The sequence below is a fragment of the Culex quinquefasciatus genome, chromosome 1 (assembly GCF_015732765.1).
Source record: "Culex quinquefasciatus strain JHB chromosome 1, VPISU_Cqui_1.0_pri_paternal, whole genome shotgun sequence".
NCBI classification, from domain to species: Eukaryota; Metazoa; Arthropoda; class Insecta; order Diptera; family Culicidae; genus Culex; species Culex quinquefasciatus.
Window position 1 is genome coordinate 54,390,727 of NC_051861.1, and position 19,684 is coordinate 54,410,410.

General features: G+C 43.3%; 3 protein-coding genes and 1 pseudogene across 3 annotated transcripts in view; 2 read left to right on the forward strand and 2 right to left on the reverse strand.

Moving 5' to 3' along the window:
* Positions 1-353: 353 nt before the first annotated feature.
* LOC6034742 lies at positions 354-4,025 on the reverse strand (annotated as a pseudogene).
* Positions 4,026-4,831: 806 nt separating this feature from the next.
* On the forward strand, positions 4,832-10,829 carry LOC6034741. The gene is made up of 6 exons (XM_038249708.1): positions 4,832-5,066; positions 6,475-6,930; positions 7,002-7,334; positions 7,397-7,615; positions 7,673-8,407; positions 8,795-10,829. The coding sequence occupies exons 1-6, from the start codon at positions 5,030-5,032 to the stop codon at positions 9,277-9,279; spliced, it is 2,265 nt and encodes a 754-aa protein (XP_038105636.1). The 5' UTR covers positions 4,832-5,029; the 3' UTR covers positions 9,280-10,829.
* Positions 10,830-13,152: 2,323 nt separating this feature from the next.
* Positions 13,153-17,161, forward strand: LOC6034740 (helicase SKI2W). Its single transcript, XM_001844967.2, has 5 exons — positions 13,153-13,164; positions 13,221-15,545; positions 15,608-16,373; positions 16,438-16,616; positions 16,680-17,161. The coding sequence occupies exons 1-5, from the start codon at positions 13,153-13,155 to the stop codon at positions 17,046-17,048; spliced, it is 3,651 nt and encodes a 1,216-aa protein (XP_001845019.2). The 3' UTR covers positions 17,049-17,161.
* LOC6034739 (cell growth regulator with RING finger domain protein 1) overlaps positions 17,157-19,684 on the reverse strand; it is a 37,948-nt gene continuing 35,420 nt past the window's right edge. The window contains exon 8 of the mRNA XM_038266494.1: positions 17,157-19,633. Coding sequence (XP_038122422.1) covers positions 19,455-19,633 — 179 coding nt within the window. The 3' untranslated portion in view covers positions 17,157-19,454. The remainder of the gene's footprint in view (positions 19,634-19,684) is intronic.

A 19,684-nucleotide genomic window follows, 5' to 3' on the forward strand; every position in this document is an offset into this window, starting at 1 on the left:
TATTTAGAGAAAATCTTTGTTAGTGGAAGAGTTAATTCATCATTTGGGAACGGGTCTTTGCAAGAAGCAGGAACCGGCCGTGGACTCAAGTGAACCAGAAGTGGATCTAGTTCCGTTATAAATGGATTTTGCTGAGTGCTTGAAATATTTAGACAAGCTCGTCGTTTCGTGGGTGATGGTCACGTTTGAGTTGAAGTTTAGAGATGTCTTACGGAACAACGACGGGTAGCATTCGTCAGTTATGCGGCCGGATAGCAAGCAGGAATGTCTGCTTAAGGTTTTCGACCTGGACAGCCGTAAACCGGGACAGTAAATCGGAGATTCCTAGCTTTTTCTAAATAAAAAACAAACAGTTATTGTTACTGCTATATAAACAGCTTTATTTAGGACCGCATTTGATCAATAATCAACTATCCTACTACCAACACTCTTCCAACGGATCTAGGTCTGCCTCGAAATGGTCATTAATTGCCGCTTCCGTCCGCTGCTTGTTCCGCTCACTCACGTATTTGAGCAAGCTCATCAAAACGGCAAGCTTTTCCTGAGAAAGTTCAATCGGCTGATCTTTGACCGTTGCCATTTCCGGCAATTCTGGCCGGCGCGCTTCGTCCACGATTTCACCCGCCGAGTCGGAGCGCTCTACTCGCCGAATCTAGGGCGAACTTGCGCCACGAAAGGCGCTTGCGCAGTGCGTGGCACCGTTCGATTCACCCCTTGCGTACGATCTTACCGTAGCCGTAGACCTGGACGTTCGATTCACCCTTGCGTACGATCTTACCGTAGCCGTAGACCTGGTTGTACTTGGGGGTATTTTTGAAGACGCAAATCAAATTCGTAGGTACAGCTTGAATCCCAATCGGACTTGTACTTGGCTCCCATGGCCAGCGCCTGATTCCGCAGGTTGGCCCGTTCCGGATTTTGAATCCCGCTAATCACGAGCACCACCTTTTCAAACAAATTGTTTAATGACTTGTACGTCACCGGCTTTCGCTTCCGCTCTTCATCTTCTTCCCGATCTTGATCCTTGTCCAACTTTGGCTTCTTGATGTCGGATGTTCTGTCCCGACGGGCAGAGTTCTTCTTCTCCGACGAAGTTTCCGGTTCGTCAAAGAAAATGTTCTTGAACTTGGTCGCCGACGTTGCTCGCGTTCCTCCATGGCGTCCTTTTCACGGTGCTTCCGGACACAATCTTCGGCCAGCTTGTGATCCAGCTTTTCGTTTGGCTTGTCGTACAGCAGGGCGTCCTGGTTTCGGTTCCGAGGCTTTTTCCTTCTCGCCATTGTCGTCAAAGAGTCGTGGCTTCGGCTTTGGCGTGATTTTGGTCATCATTTTGGCTGGTTGTGGAGAGGCCAACGTATTCCGGATGCCCGCCGGCGTCGACGCGTCCCGAATCGTGCCGCCATAGACGTCGCTGCCCTGGCCGGAGTCGTTGTGGGTTAACTCGCGACGAGTTGCGAGTCCGCACCGGATCGCGACGCTTTCCAGCGCGCAAATAACCCCGCCGAGCTTCCTCGACCGAACCGGGAAATTCCTCCCGGAGCTTAAACATCCCAAGTTGAAGCATCTTCGGAGGCTCCTTCTTCTGAAACTTCTCCTGAATCTGCTTCTGAAACGCGGCCGGAACCAGCGGTTTGTCCTTCTTCTTGCCCCCAACCAAGTGCAGCATCACAAAAGCAACCCCGTACTGAACCCGACTATTGAACGGCTGCGTACAAATAACCTTCACTAAATTCCACCACTCCTTGGCCTCCGGCTTGACCAGTTCCTTCGCCGTGAAGTATCGCACCCGGCCGCTGTTGGTCAAGTTGCGGCTCTCGATCAGACGGTGGCTACAGAAGCGTCCAGCATCATTTGAGCTGCTTCTGGAAATAAAACATAAAATATCGGTTATCATTCCATTTTATGGTGATCGGTTTCTTTTGATTTTTGTAACAGACTAGACTGCTATCCGACAGAAACATACCTGTTGGTAATCTTACCTAGTAATAAATCAAAATTGCTAACAGGTTCGAATTTTTTTTGTACGTTTTACTTCAATTTTTTTCTACAAAAAAGGCAGCGAGCTAACAACACGAGGCAAAAAACTTTTTTGACAGCAGCCGTTTCATTTTCCATATAGGTCCTCAGAACACAAAGCCCTAACTCAGTTGACCTAATGATGATGTTTATTTACGTTTTCGGCCTCTTGTGGTGGAAGACTAACACGGAGTAATAAACAACAACAAACCAACAACGAATTTGGCCCTTATCAAAAAATTTAATATCATGCAAATTTTGTGAAGTTTTGAGGGATGTTGTATTTTTTATGTGTAAAGTAAGTTATTCTTATGTATTTCAAACAATAATCCGATTTGTTTACATTTTCGACTTAGGACCTTTTACAATGTTTTGCTTGAATATGTCGTGCAGTTCAGACACACTTGACACACTTATTTTAGCCAGGTTTTGCGTGACGCCCGACGAATCTGGCGAAAATCTGGCGGAATTACTCATAGCTGTCTGGCAGAAAAACCAATCGGTTCAATCGGTCGAACCGTGCACGACCGGTTTGTTGCATATTCGCCAGAATTCTGACTACGTTCTTGGGCAAGTCGGGGTAAAAATCTGCCAGACGTCTTGCGCAGCAAAGTGCAGCATCCAAGACAAAACGCCCGCCAGGCGCCCCCCGTTTCCGTCTGGGATATGCTAACCCAGACGGAAAAGGGGGGCGCCTGGCGGGCGTTTTGTCTTGGGCGCTGCACTTAGCTGCGCAAGACGTCTGGCAGATTTTCCCCCCGACTGGCCCAAGAATGTTGCCAGAATTCTGGCGAATATGCAACAAACCGGTCGTGCACGGTTCAACCGATTGAACCGATTGGTTTTTGTGCCAGACAGCTGTGTGTTATTCCGCCAGATTTTTGCCAGATTCGTCGGGCGTCACGCAAAACCTGGCTAAAAGAAATGTGCCAAGTTTGTCTGAACTGCACGACAAACGTCCGCCTGCGCCAGACACTCAAATTTACCAGATTTTTTTCCGACCGGGTAAGTTGTATGGGGCGGATTCATCTGCAAAACATGTGCCATTACTATGCGCCTTTCTTTCAGTGCACGACCGGTTTGTGTCATATTCGCCAGAAATCATGGCAGAAATCTGGGGCAAATCTGGGGGAAATTCTGCCAGATGGCTGGCGCAAGCCCGCAGACGAACGCCAGAATTGCGCCCGCAATTTTCGTCCGGGAAGCTTGTACACCAGCCTGTAGCGCATTTTGATTTTGATTTTTGTCTCCTGTAACTATTGTAAAACTAGGCCAACGGCTAACTCAGGTTAAGGCATGAGGCACTTGAGGGATAATCTTAGGGTCGGCTGCGCTACGGTCGTCAAACAGAGGAGATCGCGGACAAGGACTTAAACGTTCACTTTCTTTTAGGGCTAGGTTCAATAATTAAATAACATTTACTAATTCGTTTAAAGTGTGTTTATTGTAAGTGTATGTGTGTGTAGGAGGGGGGGTTAGACGCTGCCGGTACGTACCGCTGCTACCTTGATGACGACGATGACTTCTGGGCCGAATCCGTTCGGCCGGTGAGCGCTCGCGTACAGGCGGACACCGGTTCTCAGGAACAGTGTCGACGGTGGTGGTGTAGAGCACGGCTGGAATCTCAGGCCTTCCCTCTTTGGCTCAATCGGGCGACCTGGGACCTGCCCAATCCTGCCAACTCGAGAGGGGAAAACGCTCCTTGGGAATTAGAACCTTCCGGTCCGAGCGTGCTCCTTGGTGTTGATGGCCACCCTGGCCAGAGCGAAAACGATGATCCTTGACGGGTTAGGCGTAGCAGCTGGCTCCTCCGCTCTTACTGCTGCTAGGCCGAGAGTGTGCGATCGTGGTGTCGGACCAGCTTCCTGCTGACCGACAAAATGGCCGTTAAACGGCAACACAAAAGGTCCTGTTGGACGGAGATTAGTGAGAGGAGTTACTTTAACCGTACTATCTAGGCTAAGCAACGTCGTCCGTACTACAGAGCCGTACTGCAGGGTGTTTGGCATACCTGAACGACGTGAGGTGTAAACTTCCGGAATTCCACCAAATCACTCTCACTTATCTAATTTATGCTCCACAAATTTACTTGTTGATCGCACACTTGGCTGAGGGGAATAGACCGATGGCGGCCTTCCCTAGATTCCTTCAAGCCTCCGATGCCAGTGACACGGCATGACGTCACAGAGGGAGGTCACACCACCCTCTGGAGTCGTTCCATTTTCCACCCACCAGAGATGGATTCTGTAGTTTGTTATTCTTGTTGATATTGGTCCCACCTTGTTGTTGTGTTGTATCAGTGTGTTTTCCCTACTAACCATAACCTTAAAGATCGTGAACGTTCGCATTTAAATATTTATAAGTTAAGGAAACCTGTAACAACGGTTACACTCCCTTAACAATATTACAAATTTAAGCTTCATTTTAGGACCCAAATCAAGAAATGTATGTGCAACACCTCAAAACAAAAAAGTTATGTTTTCGTTAAATTAACCCAGTTACGACGTTCTAGCAGAATTCTCACAGAGCTGGATATTCATATAGCATTCTAGCAGAAATGTTCCACCGTTCTAGCAGGATTCTGATAGAACCAGCTCTGCTAGAATATTTCGGGACTGGTACTGGGAATGTTCTTAAATACTCCTTAAAACTATTAAAAGTTAGGGTATAGAAGAGGAATCTTGATCAGTTACGTGACCAGACGTTACACTACCACAAAAAAAAACAGCAAGAGTTAACACCGTTACCTTTGATAGGTAAGCCAAAAAGGAGAAATCTGGAGGTAGTACAACCCTGCAGCATCGTAACACAGCGTCAAGTCGGTAGCGAAAAAGTTATGCCGGGCTGTAGGTGTCAAACGTCGTTCACACATCGTTTTCACGTTCTTGTTTGTGAATATTATCTGTTTTAAGTGCAGCATCCCACTTAAAAATTGTGAAAAATCGAAGAACAAAGTATTCTTCTTGCAGTGCATCATATTTATTGTAACTTGTAACTATTTATTGCTGGAAAAATGGCTTCAAACGAAAATACGTCGAACAAAGCTGCAGGTAAGCCTCCATCACGGTCAAGCCAAGGAACGCCATTGTGAATTTTTCCAAGCCGACATAAAAAAAAATGGAAGAAAAATTGCAAATGCCAGATTGATACTCTTTTTCTAATTTTTTTTCAACATTTTAACATTTGCTAACGAGCAAATGAAATATCTTAGCGAAATACCGAGTAGCAAATTTGAGAGCGATACTAAATTTGCTTAGAAAATTTACCAGACCCGGCACTAATCAAAATGGTGCGCGTTGTTTTTACTTTGGGAAGAAGAAAAATATTGGCTTTGTTACAAAGAAAATGAAAAAAGATGTTTTTAAAGTTTGTTAATATTTTCGGCGAGGGTAATAATTAAATGTATGAAATAATTCGTCATTTTTTTATTACTTTGATGCTTGCTCCATAAACGAGTAAGCACTCTTTTATAAGTTAATGGTCCCTATAGACGCTACCACTGGATTCGTAGCGGTACTGTACACTTTCAGCGCAAAGAAACCACGATAAACACACGTTTTGCTTGACCATTCCTTTCACTGTTGTTTGCGGGTTGGTTTTTATAACTAGATTTATTTTGTATGCCCTATTCTTCAATGAGCATCGAGTCTATTTTTTCTTAATCAGAACCTTTTTCATTGTTTAAATTGATTTTTTTATGATTTTTTTTGTATGAAATTTGATCTTCTCATCAAATCCCAAATAAAGAAAATTGATAATTAAATAGTAGCTTCTAATCAGTCAAATTATAAAAGAGATTAAGCTGGCGAAATGCGCAAAGCAGAGCAATCCACTTTAAGCGATTGTCCACGATCCATACAAAAAAGATTTTTTATATATGGATTGTCCACGAGGGGGTTACAGATTCCCAAAAAAGTGTCCACGTGGTTTATGGATGGTCCCTTATTGCTCTTATTCAATAAATAGTAGACAAAATACTTAATACACGAATTTTGTGAGAAGAATTTGTCCTGTTGATTTAATTAGCCATTTTGGCCTAGTCTAAGCACAGTTGAGTTCAACAGTAAAAAACAAAACAAATATTAGCCAAAGATAAGATATTTCCCAATATTTCATCTCCGCCATCTTGATTTCAATAATTCTAAAACTTTAGAGTAGTAGTGTAAGCAAAAATAAGACAACGACTTTTTTGTTATTCGTGGTTCGATTATCCGAAGTGAATTTTTCTAAGGTTTTCGGATAATCGAGTCTAGACTGTACAATTATTTAACGACAGTGCTGAAGCTTTATTTCTTGCAACAAAATAATTAGGAGGAGATTTAACCGGCATAAGTATTCAGACAAATATGACTTCATGAATGCATTAATTGATTTGAACCGAGAAACATACAATGTCTTTGCTTGAACACAAATATTTAATATAATAACCATATTTTAATTTACTTTTTTTTAACCCAGATAATGGAAAGAAGCTGAACGTCGGCAACTTGCCCGTCGATGTTACCGAAAAAGAGCTGCGCGATCACTTCAAGGAGTTCACCGTGGAGAATGTTGAAATTTTCCACTACTTGAAGTACACCTTGGCTTTGCTGTTGTTCAAGGATAAGGATACAGCCACCAAAGCTCTCAAGGCCAAGGAGGGCACCTTGTTCCGGAACCGCCGGCTGCGTATGCATATCGAATACATCGCTATTTGGAACATTAAGAAGAACGTTTTTGTTTATGTCGTTGATGATAACACTACTGAAGAAGATGTGTACGACAAATTTAAGACCATCACCGAGGTGACCGGTGTCCTGGTTTTCCACCCTTTGGCGTACGTTTCGTGCAACACCCAGGAACAGAAGGAGGCGGCCATCAAGGAGCTGAATGCCGAAGAAACCACCGTTTACGATCTGACCGGACATGATCAGAGTATGTTGTCACCGGGGAAACTGATGGGATTATTTAGGTCTGACAAATTTCTTTCTCTTTCTTTTGAACAGACCATCACATTGAAATTTGGCGCGCTGCCAAGTTATTCTTCCGAAACATGAACCGTGTATCACTTATTAATTTGCCCGAAAGCTGGGTTTCGAACCAGGAAGAGCTGAAGAAGGCCGTCGAAGGCACCGGCACTTTGACCGAGGTTAAGGTCATCAACAACAGCCACGGTTCGGTGGCCCAGCTGTTCTACGAGGACGAAGATACCGCTAGAAACGCATCACAGACTCTAAACCAGCAGGTGTTTGAAGGCAAACGGATCCATGCTCTTCACGTTACTGCTGCTCTCATTCCAGACTACACCTCGAGCGTGTACCTGACAGGGTTGGAAAAACGTGAGTTGCTAAACTCTTGGTTTAATGTATACCAAGTTCCTAACTGATCCTTGTTCCCACAGCAATTTCCGAAGAGACCATCTACTCCCACTTTGAACAGTTTGGAGAGATCGAGTTTGTCAGCCGTCGCAAGTGTGCCGATGAGCATGCCATCATTTGCTTCAAGAACAGCAGTGCCGTCGAAGCGGCCTTGGAGTGCAAAACGTTGCCCGTTCCTAAGCCGGACAGCGAAGAAACCGAGGATAAAACCATCGGAGTTAAAAAATACAACGGTCCATTGAGTGAGTATTTGAACCTCCAAAGTCATACCAATTTGCTTAACCTCATTCTTGTTACAGTTATCGATCTGAAACCATCACACGTTAAAAAATTGCTGGAAGATGGCGAAGAATCCAAGATGCGCCCGCCGCCTCTACCGCTGGCCAAGTTGTGGCCAATCTACGTGTCCAACCTTCCGTACACTGCCGACAAGCGCGACATGCGGGATTACTTCTCGAGCGTTGGTGGACACATCAAGTTCATCTTCTCGCCGAACATCCCGGCGTACAAAACCAGCCAGACGTCGATGGTGATGGCTGCGTTGATTTACTACGCTCGTCGCGAACAGGCCACAGACGCTATCAAGGCTTTTAACGGAAAGCACTTCCAGAACCGCTGCCTGCACGTATTCCCGGGACGCAAGGACACCTACTTTAACCCGGAAACCTCGGTTCGCCTGGTTCGACTGACCATTGGTGTTAGCGAAGAAAAGCTGTTTGAAAAATTCCGCAAGTTTGGCTTCATCGAGTGCGTCGTGAAGCGTAACCGAAACACCGCGTTGATCGAGTTCCGTGACAAGGAAGTTTGCGACAAAGTGCTGCAGCTTCCCGACGGCGAGAAGCCCGTGCGCTGCGGAATCGAACCGCTAACTACGAAGGTTAACCGGAAGATTTTCAAAGAAAATGACGAAAAGATCTCACTGGCGATGCAGGAAATCATCGACAAGAACCCGGCTGTGCTCGAGAACGTGCAGTCGAACCGGTTCAGCGGTCCACCACCACTCAAGCGGGGACGCTTCAATGGACCAGATCCGAGTAAGTACAACATACAGTACACTCGAACCCCCCCGGTGGTTGGTCACTTTTTCGTTTGACACTTTTTTAGTTTGTACCCCGTTGGTTGGTCAAATTCAAACTAAAAAGTGACGAACTGCCACTTTTTACACAGCACTCACGAACACTATCAAAACAAACGTTTGGTAGTGCGTGTGAACTCCGTGTAAAAGGGGTGTCAAACTAAAAAGTGACCCCGTTCGTTTGACAACAGTTGGTGTCAAACCATCGGGGTTTGAGTGTACAGCCCTTATGATTGACGGGTGCTTGCCTTTAGCACTAGAAAGATAACGCTAGTACCAACTGTCAAAGCAGGGTTGGGTTTGGATAAATCGAACAGAATGAATAACCCAATATTTCCTTCCACAGACTTTGGCAACCTTGGCAACCGGAACGATTTTAATTCGATGAACAGCAACAATGATTTTAGTAACCCACAGGTCATCCAGGACCTACTGCGTTTGGCGTTTATCTCGGGTAAAAATCTGGGCGAGGGTCTAGCTAGCGGAAACAACAATCCGTTTAACAATAGCTCCGATTCACCACTGTCCAGCTTGAACCTGGCCAACGGGTTCAGCGGTCGTAACTTTGGCGGAGGTTCGAACAACGGATTTGGTAATAACTCGGGAAACCGAGGAAATTTTGGAAATAACCAAAATAACTTCAACAACCGAAACAATTCTGGAGGAAACCAGAACAATAGAAACAACTTTGGAAACAATGGAAACAACGGAAACAATGGAAACAAATTTGGCAACAATTCACAAAACAATCAAAACCAGAACCGAAACAACAATAACCAAAACCAGAACCAGAACCGCCAAGGGGGGGGAAATCAGAACAGACGCTTCTAAGAACGTTACGCTTCTTCCCTTCCTTTTTATTCTTCTTTGATATCGTAGCTGGAAGCCGTTTGGGTTTATGGACACAAACGTGCTACGAAGAACAATTTTGAGCCGGCAGTCGCTTTGAATCCGATAATTCCAGCGAGCAGATAAGATTTATAGAACATTGTGACGAAATACATATTTAGCAAGAAAGATGACGAGAAAGATGATGAACTAATGATTACATAACAAATTTGATGATAAAAAAATCACACACTTTCAATAATTACAACAAACATTTACGATTTAACGGATTTTAGACAACCTTGATTTGATGTGCATGAAATTTATAAAATATTAAAGACAAACATATTGTATCTCCATTGGTAGTTTTATGATTGTAAGTACGTTTAAGATTTGATTTTATTTAATCACAAACAATTACACTGTTCCATGAAAACAAAACAAAATTACTTGAAATTCATTACTACAATTAAATGACAAGAAGTAGGTGAGAAAACAATGAAAATTTGAGATAAAAAAATAATTGTATTAGAACATTAATCCGGTTTGGACCAGAAAATACACAGTAAATATTGAAAACTCCTATCGGTGGGCATTGAGGATGTAATTTTGAGATTATGAAAAACATGTTTATGTGCTTCTTTTCTCTTCATGACGCCCCGATGGATTTGCATGAAATGATCACATATATAAAACAAGAAAAAAAACACTATACCGTATCTGATAAAAATAAAACATTTTGTCTTTGCATCTTGGAAAATTACATATAACAAACAATTACGATATAGTGAAATTTGTCGCACTTATCTTAAAACAGTGTGGCTGTCAACTGGAGTAAAAATCAATACATGATATCTAAATATATTTCAGTGCTGCAATTTGCACAATGATTGCAGAACACTTTCAATGATGGTGTTTTTTTTTGCGAAATTTTTATGAGAGGTGGCAGCCACCTGGTGCGCAAAATGGTAGATATTAACTGGTTTTTCTGCTTGTTTTTTCTTACTTTCTTTAAATATTTTACTTTCTTCGTGTTTAAATGGCATAGAAAAAGGCTGCGATTTTTTTGTTTCCTTTTCCACTTTAAAATTAACATTTGTATCTCTTAATCGCGAGCACTTACAATATGCACTGAGAAAAAATGGAGTTTAAAACTGACAAAAAGGTTCGTAATTGGAAACTGGTTCAATGATGGTGAATTCCCATGTCTGCGCTGAAATGGATGCCGCCGGTACTACGAGTTGGTAATGTGCGCCCTAGTTAGGAGATTATGCGACCAGCAGACCGACTGGGGAACAACTGCCTGGATACACTATAGTCGTGTGTAGTTGGGGTGGGGCAAGGTGAGAGCTTAACCTCCTCAATTTACCCCGACAAAAAAACTACATGAACGAGCCTGAGGTCGAAATGAACACACTAACACACTGAAAGATTGTTCAATATCAGTTGGTATTTGAACAAGAGAAAACCTTGACAAAACTCAATTTTAGTGTGAACGATGGAAACATTCTACTATTAGAATAAAATAGTGCAAACTGTATTTAAAATCCAAATGTTGTATTTGTACTTGATAATGATGACATCCATGAAAAATCATCTTTAGTTTTTTTTCACAAAAATTCGTTAAAAAAATGTTGAGGGCATTACAGGGCCAGATATACTGAGCCCGAATCCCAAATACTAGTCTGATTGGTTGCACTTTCGATAGGATTTTCTGATCTACAATCTTTCTGGCTCATCGGCAAGGTCTTTTGATAACCTATCCAACGATAGTTTGCATGAGATACGGCCTCTAAAACGTGTATAAATAATTTTAAATTTGTTTTACATTCGAGTTATGATTTCAAATAATAAAGTTTGATAAGTTGTCAACGCGATAGCAAACAAATGCGATAATTGCCCAATAATTTACCTTGTTCCAGATCAGACAACAATCGACCGCCGAATTCAGTCATCGGTTTCGAAGATCTCGAGCCTTTTCACAATACTCGTCTGTGGTTTCACCTGGAAATATAGCTTCTTTTCTTGTTCCTTCTCCGCTGCTGCTGCCGCAGGCACTTTTACCCTCTGGCGTTCCGGTTCATCCGGTTGCTCCACGCCAACCTCGCCGGAACTCGATGATTCGTAAAAGGTGTTGCGATACTTTTGAAAATTGGTATCATAGAACGCGCCGTAGCTGACATCGTCGATGCTTTCCCCGTGAAAACGCGGTGGACACGGTCGAATGGCGTACCTCGCGAGCGCTTGCTGCTCGCACCGGTTTCCGGCGTGAACGCCAAGAAACTTGCGCCGTCGTTGAGCTTGAGGATTTTGTTCCTGTTCCTGGCACGCCTGCAAGGCTACCGAACGTAGCAAACTGCGGCGGTTTGCTTTTTCGAGCACTGAATTTCGATGATCCGGATTGAAAGGATGCTTTTGTTGCTCCATTACTGCGGACTACAGGCAAAAAAAGATTATAAATAATGTTAGCAAAATAAGTAAGGAAGTTGTAGTATCTTACCTTTAGTTTATTATTACACCAATTTGTTTTTTTCGGGCATATTCACGAACATTCAAATTGAATTTATGTAAATTTCACTTCAGCCCAACTCATATTATTGGTAAACAATCATGTCAATTAAAACGCATGACTTATAGAAGGGGAGCTGGGGGTAAGACGGCCACCCTAGATACCACCCAGTCTCGACGTTCTAGCAGGATTCTAGCAGAATTCTTAGAGAGCTGGATATTCTTAGAGCATTCTAGCAGAAATGTTCTACCGTTCTAGCAGGATTCGGACAGAACCAGCTCTGCTAGAATATTTCGTGACTGGGCACCCTGCGAACTGTCAAACCTTTTACCAAGCGGCGTAGAAAACAAAAATCGCGAAAAAAAACTGTCCAGATTCCCAAATTTGCAGGAAATCTTTACTTTCCAGATGCAAATCTACACATTGTAAAATCTTTTCACTACTTTTCACGCGATTTTTTTTTTATAAAAACAACCGATTAAAAAATTCAAATTTCGCGGACCGCACACCGCCAGCCTCTGAACTCGATGGCAGGGCTGCCAACTTTCAGAACTTTTCACAAGACTTTTCATCACTCCCCCTCACCCAATTTTCGTAAAATTTCGTAACAGACGCCGACACCCCCTCCCCTCCTAACTGCGTTACGTAATAAAAGAACGCTCCCTTTCTAAAATATCATCGAAATCAAGTTTAAATTAGGTTTTACGCCGTCTCGAATTTTAGGTTAGAAATTTGACAGCTTCGCTGCACTGTTTACATTTTGTGCACGTGTGTCTCAGCAAAAATGTGTGTGCGTGTGCGCTCGTGACGTCACGCTGTAAAACCTAATTATTTAGCTCTTTAAAAAATACTCAAAGACTACTAGCAAAACAATGCAAAAGGACCGAAGCCGAAGTGTAAACAAAGAGTCTATCCTGCTCATGTCAGTTGATGTTTACATTCGGAATGAGCAGGATAGACTCTTTGTTTACACTTCGGCTTCGGTCCTTTTGCATTGTTTTGCTAGTTTTAGACTTAATTTTTGGCAGTCGTGTGATACAATTTTTACAGTGTACTAGATTTGTTCACTGATAAGCTGATAATCAACATTACACACTGTTAACTGAATTCAGTTCACAGTTCACACAGTCTTTTACACACTTGTATGGGATTTTTCAGTTCAAGTATGATACTTGAACTGAAAAATCCCATACAAGTGTGTAAAAGTGAACTGAAAAAAGTGTAATGCTGTTTAACAGTGTTCATGCATATGAATGACTTTTCGCAGCTGTCAAAAAAACCCGGTTTATTTACATTTTGTGATCAGCGAAGTGAAACATCATCAAGTTTACATTAAATAAATTAGGAAGTTCTTTAAGTTAGTCGCAATGTCTATTGATGTAAGTATTATCGTTCACCATAAGCATCTGAAATGATAAATAATATTTAAATTTAGCCATCCTGGTGGAGCAAACCTCCCCCGATCGTCGAGGACACTGAGGACACACTTCGTCACTTTATCCTGGAACCGTTCTCTTCGGGTAGCGAGCCTAAGCCGAGCTTCTACCCGCGGACACTGACGATCGAGTCGTTGTACGAGATCCCGCCGGCACCGTTGAGCACCCAAATCGTGCCGAAACGCTGCCAGGAAACGGGTGCAATTATAGACTTTGTCGAGGTTCCCCTGGAAAATGCCGGAAGTAATGCAAAAAATTCCATGTCCCTGCAGCGTGAACCGGGCCCAGCGGACGACAATGCGACGCGAGGTTCGGCAGCGAACTTTCCCTTCTGGCCGGGTGGATTCGACGAACCGGAAAATACGCTTAAGATGCTGGACATTGATAACGCGGCGTTTGAGGAAAATTTAAAAACTTGTCCGCCCGGGTTTACGAATGGAATGGAGTTTGGCGATGTGAGGGGTTCCGACGGTGGCATCATCGACCTGTTGTCGGCCATCGAGCTAGAAATGGAAGGTTTGTCGGTTTGGGATCGGGATGGAAGCGACAGTTCTGACGATGAGCCGAGATTTGACCCGAAAACACTGAAAGCCGTTCCACTTGGGGAAAATGTCGATGAAGATTTGCTCAAAGTTGAGCAGAATCCGGCTGAGCAGGTGCTTAAGATTGCAAATACGGGCACGAATGGGGTGAAAACTGCGGAATGGGCTGAAATTCTGGACGTGTCCAAGCCGGTGACGGATTTTCACACTAAAATTCCCGAAATGGCGCACAGATATCCGTTTGAGTTGGATATTTTTCAAAAGCAGGCCATCATCAAGCTGGAAGAGCACAACCACGTGTTTGTGGCCGCTCACACTTCGGCTGGAAAGACGGTTGTGGCGGAATATGCCATTGCATTGTCCAAAAAGCACATGACTAAAACGATCTACACTTCGCCGATCAAGGCATTGTCCAACCAGAAGTATCGGGACTTTAAATCAACCTTCGAAGACGTTGGATTGATAACTGGGGACATTCAGATAGATCCTACGGCATCCTGCTTGATTATGACGACGGAGATTCTCCGTTCCATGCTGTACTGTGGCAGTGACATAACTCGAGATTTGGAGTACGTGATTTTCGATGAGGTTCATTACATTACCGATGCCGACCGGGGACACGTGTGGGAAGAGGTTCTAATTTTGCTGCCCGACCACGTGTGCATCGTCATGCTGAGTGCCACGGTTCCGAACACGCTCGAGTTTGCCAATTGGGTGGGAAAGACGAAAAAGAAACGCGTCCACGTCGTGAGTACTCCGAAGCGACCGGTTCCGCTCAAACATTACCTGTATACGGGTTGTGGGGGCAAGTCCAAGGACGACATGTTTTTGGTCGTGGACGAACAGAGCAAATTCCTCATTGATGGGTTCCGGAAGGCGAAAGAAGCCATCACGGCCAGGATGTCCAAAAACGCCAACAAGAACTCTGGCCGTCCGGCGCAGTTTAATCAGAAGCAGGAGCAAACCCTATGGGTCGGACTGATTGATCAGCTGCAAAAGAACGATAAACTGCCCGTGGTTGCTTTCACGTTGTCACGGAACCGTTGCGATAACAATGCCAATGCGTTGATGTCGTGCGATTTGACCACGGGCCGGGAGAAATATCTCATAACGTCGTTCTTCCAGCTGTGTCTGCAAAAGCTCAAGCCCCCGGATCGTATGCTGCCTCAGGTAATTCAGGTCCAAAATTGCTTGCAACGGGGCATCGGAATTCATCACAGCGGAATTTTGCCCATTCTGAAGGAGATTGTGGAGATGTTGTTTGCGCGTGGCTTGGTAAAGATCCTGTTTGCGACGGAAACGTTCGCCATGGGCGTCAACATGCCCGCCAGGACGGTCATTTTCGACTCGACGAAGAAATTTGATGGCCAAACCTCGCGAATGTTGCAACCGGCCGAGTACACTCAGATGGCGGGTCGTGCCGGACGGCGTGGCCTGGATAAGAACGGAACCGTAATTATCATCTGCAAGATGGGTGTGGCGGGCGAATCCGAGCTTCAGAACATGATCCTTGGTAAGCCAATGCGACTGGAGTCACAGTTTCGGCTTACGTACGCGATGATACTCTACCTGCTGCGGGTGGAACTGGTCACGGTGGAGAACATGATGCTACACAGCTTCCGCGAGTTTGGAAAGAGGTTGAAGCTTCCCGAGAGCACCAGCGAGCTGAACAAGATGGAGGAAAAAATGTCCAAACTCAACGATCTTAGCGAGCATTTGAAGCCATTGTGCCAGTTTTATGAAGCAGCTGCTGAATATCTAGGGAAATGGGACGAGCTTATGGTAAGTAGTTGCAAATGGCTTACCTCAGTATTTTAACTCATGATTGCTTTTCTCTCTTTCAGCCCAAACTATTTCTTTCGCAAAAAGTCTCCAACGAGATGAAACCGGGCCGGGTGTTGGTGGTAACCCACGCACAACACCACAACAAGCTGGCCATTCTGCTGTCCGTCGTCCAACAAGACCAGAATACCGCACGCTACAAGGTCCTGGTGCTTGACCACCAAAAAGCGCCGTCCTCATCGACCGGAGACGCCGATAAGGATAACCCGGTAATGGAACGAGGCAAGCTGTGGCACCGAATGCTGGCGCTGTCCGCCCAGCATCGCCACTTTGTACCAGAGGGCGTTGGTGGACATTGCGTGCTGCAGATTACCGTCGACGACGTGATGGATGTCACGAAGCAGGTGATCAAGTGTGATCCGGTTAAAATTCTTCAAAATTGGGACAACCGGCAGATTCCCCGGTTCAAGGACCAACCGCCTTCACAATCCGTGCTGGACGCGACGGCCGCGCTGAGCGAGCTCAACATGGACATTGTGAACGAAAAGACCAAGCTGGAGTCATTAAAGTTCCAGTTCAACATCAATCAGGTTAAACTGAGCGAGGATTTGAAGCGGGCCAGAGAGGTGCTGGATCGTTTCCTGCCTTACACCGATATTGCCGACTTTGGGCACGAGTTTGCATTTGTGTACGATCGCAAACAGTTGGAAACGAAACTGGAAGACCTCAAGTATCAAGTTTCCTACAAAAGCATGTCACTCTACCCTGATTATTGCAACAAGCTGAAGGTTCTGCAAGAGTTAAAGTACATCGACGATATGCAGCAGGGTAAGGCTTGAGCACATTTAGTTGAGGCGATTCATAAGTAGGAAAAAACTATTATTTTTTCCAGTGGCCATGAAGGGACGTGTCGCGTGCGAAATGGGCCAGAACGAGCTGATGATTACGGAGCTGGTGCTGCGGAACATTCTGACCGATCTGCAACCGGCGGAAATTGCTGCCCTGCTGTCGAGCTTGGTCTTCCAGTCGAAAACCGAGGTGGAACCGAAAATGATCGAAACGTTGAAAAAGGTAAGATTACTCGAGTTGAACGCAACGAAGATCACGTTAACCCTCAACCAACGTAAATTTCAGGCGCGAGCACTCTTCGAAGAGGTCGAACGGGACATCCGCAGTGTGGAGCAGATGTACGGCGTGACGGATCTGCTGGAACGGGACAAGCTCAACTTTGGACTGGTGGAGGTCGTGTATGAGTGGGCCCAGAACAAGCCGTTTTCGGAAATCATGGACCTGACTGACATCAAGGAGGGCATCATTGTGCGCTGCATTCAGCAGCTGAACGAAACGTTGTGCAACGTAAAGGACGCCGCAAGAATTATCGGCGATCCGGTGCTGCACAGTAAAATGGAGGAGGCATCCAATGCCATTAAGCGGGACATTGTGTTTGCTGCTAGTCTGTACACATCCAGCACGCCGATCGAGATCGATAACTCGGTGGAGTGAGTGGCGATGGTAACGCATTAATGTTGAAAACATTTCCTATTTAATAAATTGCAATTGTTCGTATCTCTAATGGGCTTTCACAATACATTTGTTTTAAAAATCTTCTCCGACAATTATTTTTTTTTATTATTATGTTTCGCTACCTTAAAAATACCTAGGCAATATTGTTTATCGGGTTCTTCTACATACAATAAATTATCTAGGCTAAATTTTGCTATTACTTCAGAAGGTTATTACTATGCCGATCAACCTCTGAGCGTTGAACGTTTGAAATTCTTTATTTTTACAATACTAAGAAGAATCACCCTATCTGGGTAAATCGTGCTTTTGATTTTGGAATTTTTAATCACATATATGGTTCTAATGTTTTACATGGTTAATAAAATACACGGGAGAAGGATTGCTTTTATCTTGAGTTGGCTATTTTGTGTTATTATTTATTGAAGCGGGACTAAAATATGTATAGATTCAGATTGAACTATAAATCGAAGAATTAAAGCCGGTTGCTATAGATTAATTATACAGGTTTATGAAAATAAACTCTACCATGCCTGCAGAATCATTCATTTCGTAGCTTCGCTTTTTAATAATGTATTTTTGTCCAGATATTTCGAAATTGCCAAAATTGAAATTGCATGCAAATTTAGTATAGAAAAATATTAAATAAATTTTAAACAAATATTAAACAAATTTTGTTTAAGCGTTTGGTAGGGGAGTGTTCTTTTATTACGTAACGCAGTTGGGGCGATAGTGGAGGTCGAGGGCTGTGTTACGCCTCATACAAAATTTATAAAATTTGAATGAGGAGGGGGTCAAAAAGCTCACTTTTTTGTGTTACTTAATAAAGGAAAGCTCCCTAGTGTGTGTGAGCTCCGTGTAAAGAGGGTGTCAAACTTAACAGTGACCCCGTGCAATTTGTGTCAAACCATCGGGGTTTCAGTGTATTGCTGTTAAACTGTAAACAACGGATCGTATGATTAATCTGGGCATCAACTTTATTGACTTTAAGGAGGTTCAGCTTCTGAAATGTATAAAGAAGGTCCTATGTTAATTTTTATGTACACCGTTAAAAAATAGATAGAAAACCATTTCACTTGATCACTTGTTTCATTAAATTAAATGAAATTTAATTCAATTAAGGGTACACAACGAGCAAGGAAGTTGTTATCCTCTTATTCCAAAATTGTTGAACATACGGACCCAATCCTGAAATAATGTGAATATACAAATTGACGAATTTTGTTGTAAATGTTTATGGAAACAGTAGCTTAGGTGATGAATAAAAAAATATATCGATAGCTCTAGTTTTGAGTTTTGAAGATACTAAAATGTCTGCAACAAAAATCTGGGTGCACAAGTTCTGGTTGATGTGCACCGTTAAATGAAAATTTTAATACACACAAAATTTATTTGCAAGTCAAAATTTTCCGATGGATCAACTACGGTCCCTTTGGTATGAGCTGCCAAGAAGGATGCTTTCTGTCAAAAAGAGCCGCAAAGTTATTTTTTTTTTAATTTGAATTAAAATTAATTTTTAAATCGTTTGTGGTCTACAAAGGGTCAATCTACTCTGAAAAATTAACTTTATTGTTATGAACAATAATACACTAAAACCCCGATCGTTTGACACCAATTGTTGTCAAACGAACGGTGTCACTTTTAAGTTTGACACCCTTTTTACACAGCGCTTACACTTACTACCAAACGTTTGGTTTGTCACATTTTTTTGTCATGTTGGTACCACTGCGTGATTGATATTTCGGGGGTGCACCATTCGTAACACCATCATCGCTTAAAAATCTGTATAGGGATGTAAGGAATCCCAAGGTGGAACGAATTAAAAAAAACATTGATTGAAATCGCTGTGAATTGCGTAAAACGATACTCCACCTGAAATATTTCACTGAAAAGCCCAACTCTGCGATTCTGCAGTCATGGGTTATTTGGGATAAATCTTATTTACCACTAAAAGTAATCAGAAGCCATACAATTTCGATGAAGATTTGGCTGACCAAAAAAAAAGTCGACAACATTATGTTTGTGAGACGGACTTGCTTTGAGTGTTATAAGGGCAGATAATTAGAGCATAGTCATAGAAACGAATCAAGCAATCTTAAAATAAAAGGAACAAGCCGCACAAGTTTAAACGGTAAAACAATAGAACTTCCCTTATCGTATCTAGATTTTGTGACTCCGATCGCCGGCGATGTTCATACACAATCAAATAGAATATTGTTTATTTTTTTGATTTAAAAGCGTTTCCCACGTGCAAGATGTCGAAATCACGTCAACGCTGTTAATTCTATTCCAAGATGATTTTAGTTTAGTTCGTAAGCTTTCGTTACACATAAATCCACAATTTATTAACACATTAAAACACATCGCTTAAGTCAGGTGGGACGCTCGTTATCTGAACCCTAAAAAGTCTGTTAGTCTATCGTTGAGTGCGTCCAGCCAGTGAACGGTCACTTTGGACTTGCTATTTACCTTGGACTCGATCGCATTCGGTGGTACGTACTCCTCCGATCGTATGCAGAAATAGCTGGTGATTGCGGCGCGGCACATCGGACAGCGGTCCAGTTTGCCTGAAATTGGTGAAGCCAAATAAGCATATACATTTGTTCTAAAATATATGT

What these genes read in the sequence shown, in the direction of transcription:
- LOC6034740 (XM_001844967.2), top strand. An exon ending in GGAAATGGGACGAGCTTATG is followed by an intron (nt 15,546 to 15,607) that starts GTAAGTAGTTGC and finishes TCTCTCTTTCAG; the next exon opens with CCCAAACTATTTCTTTCGCA. An exon ending in TGATCGAAACGTTGAAAAAG is followed by an intron (nt 16,617 to 16,679) that starts GTAAGATTACTC and finishes CGTAAATTTCAG; the next exon opens with GCGCGAGCACTCTTCGAAGA.
- LOC6034741 (XM_038249708.1), top strand. Translation starts at nt 5,030, where the DNA reads ATGGCTTCAAACGAAAATACGTCGAACAAAGCTGCAG. An exon ending in TACGTCGAACAAAGCTGCAG is followed by an intron (nt 5,067 to 6,474) that starts GTAAGCCTCCAT and finishes TTTTTAACCCAG; the next exon opens with ATAATGGAAAGAAGCTGAAC. An exon ending in CCTGACAGGGTTGGAAAAAC is followed by an intron (nt 7,335 to 7,396) that starts GTGAGTTGCTAA and finishes TTGTTCCCACAG; the next exon opens with CAATTTCCGAAGAGACCATC.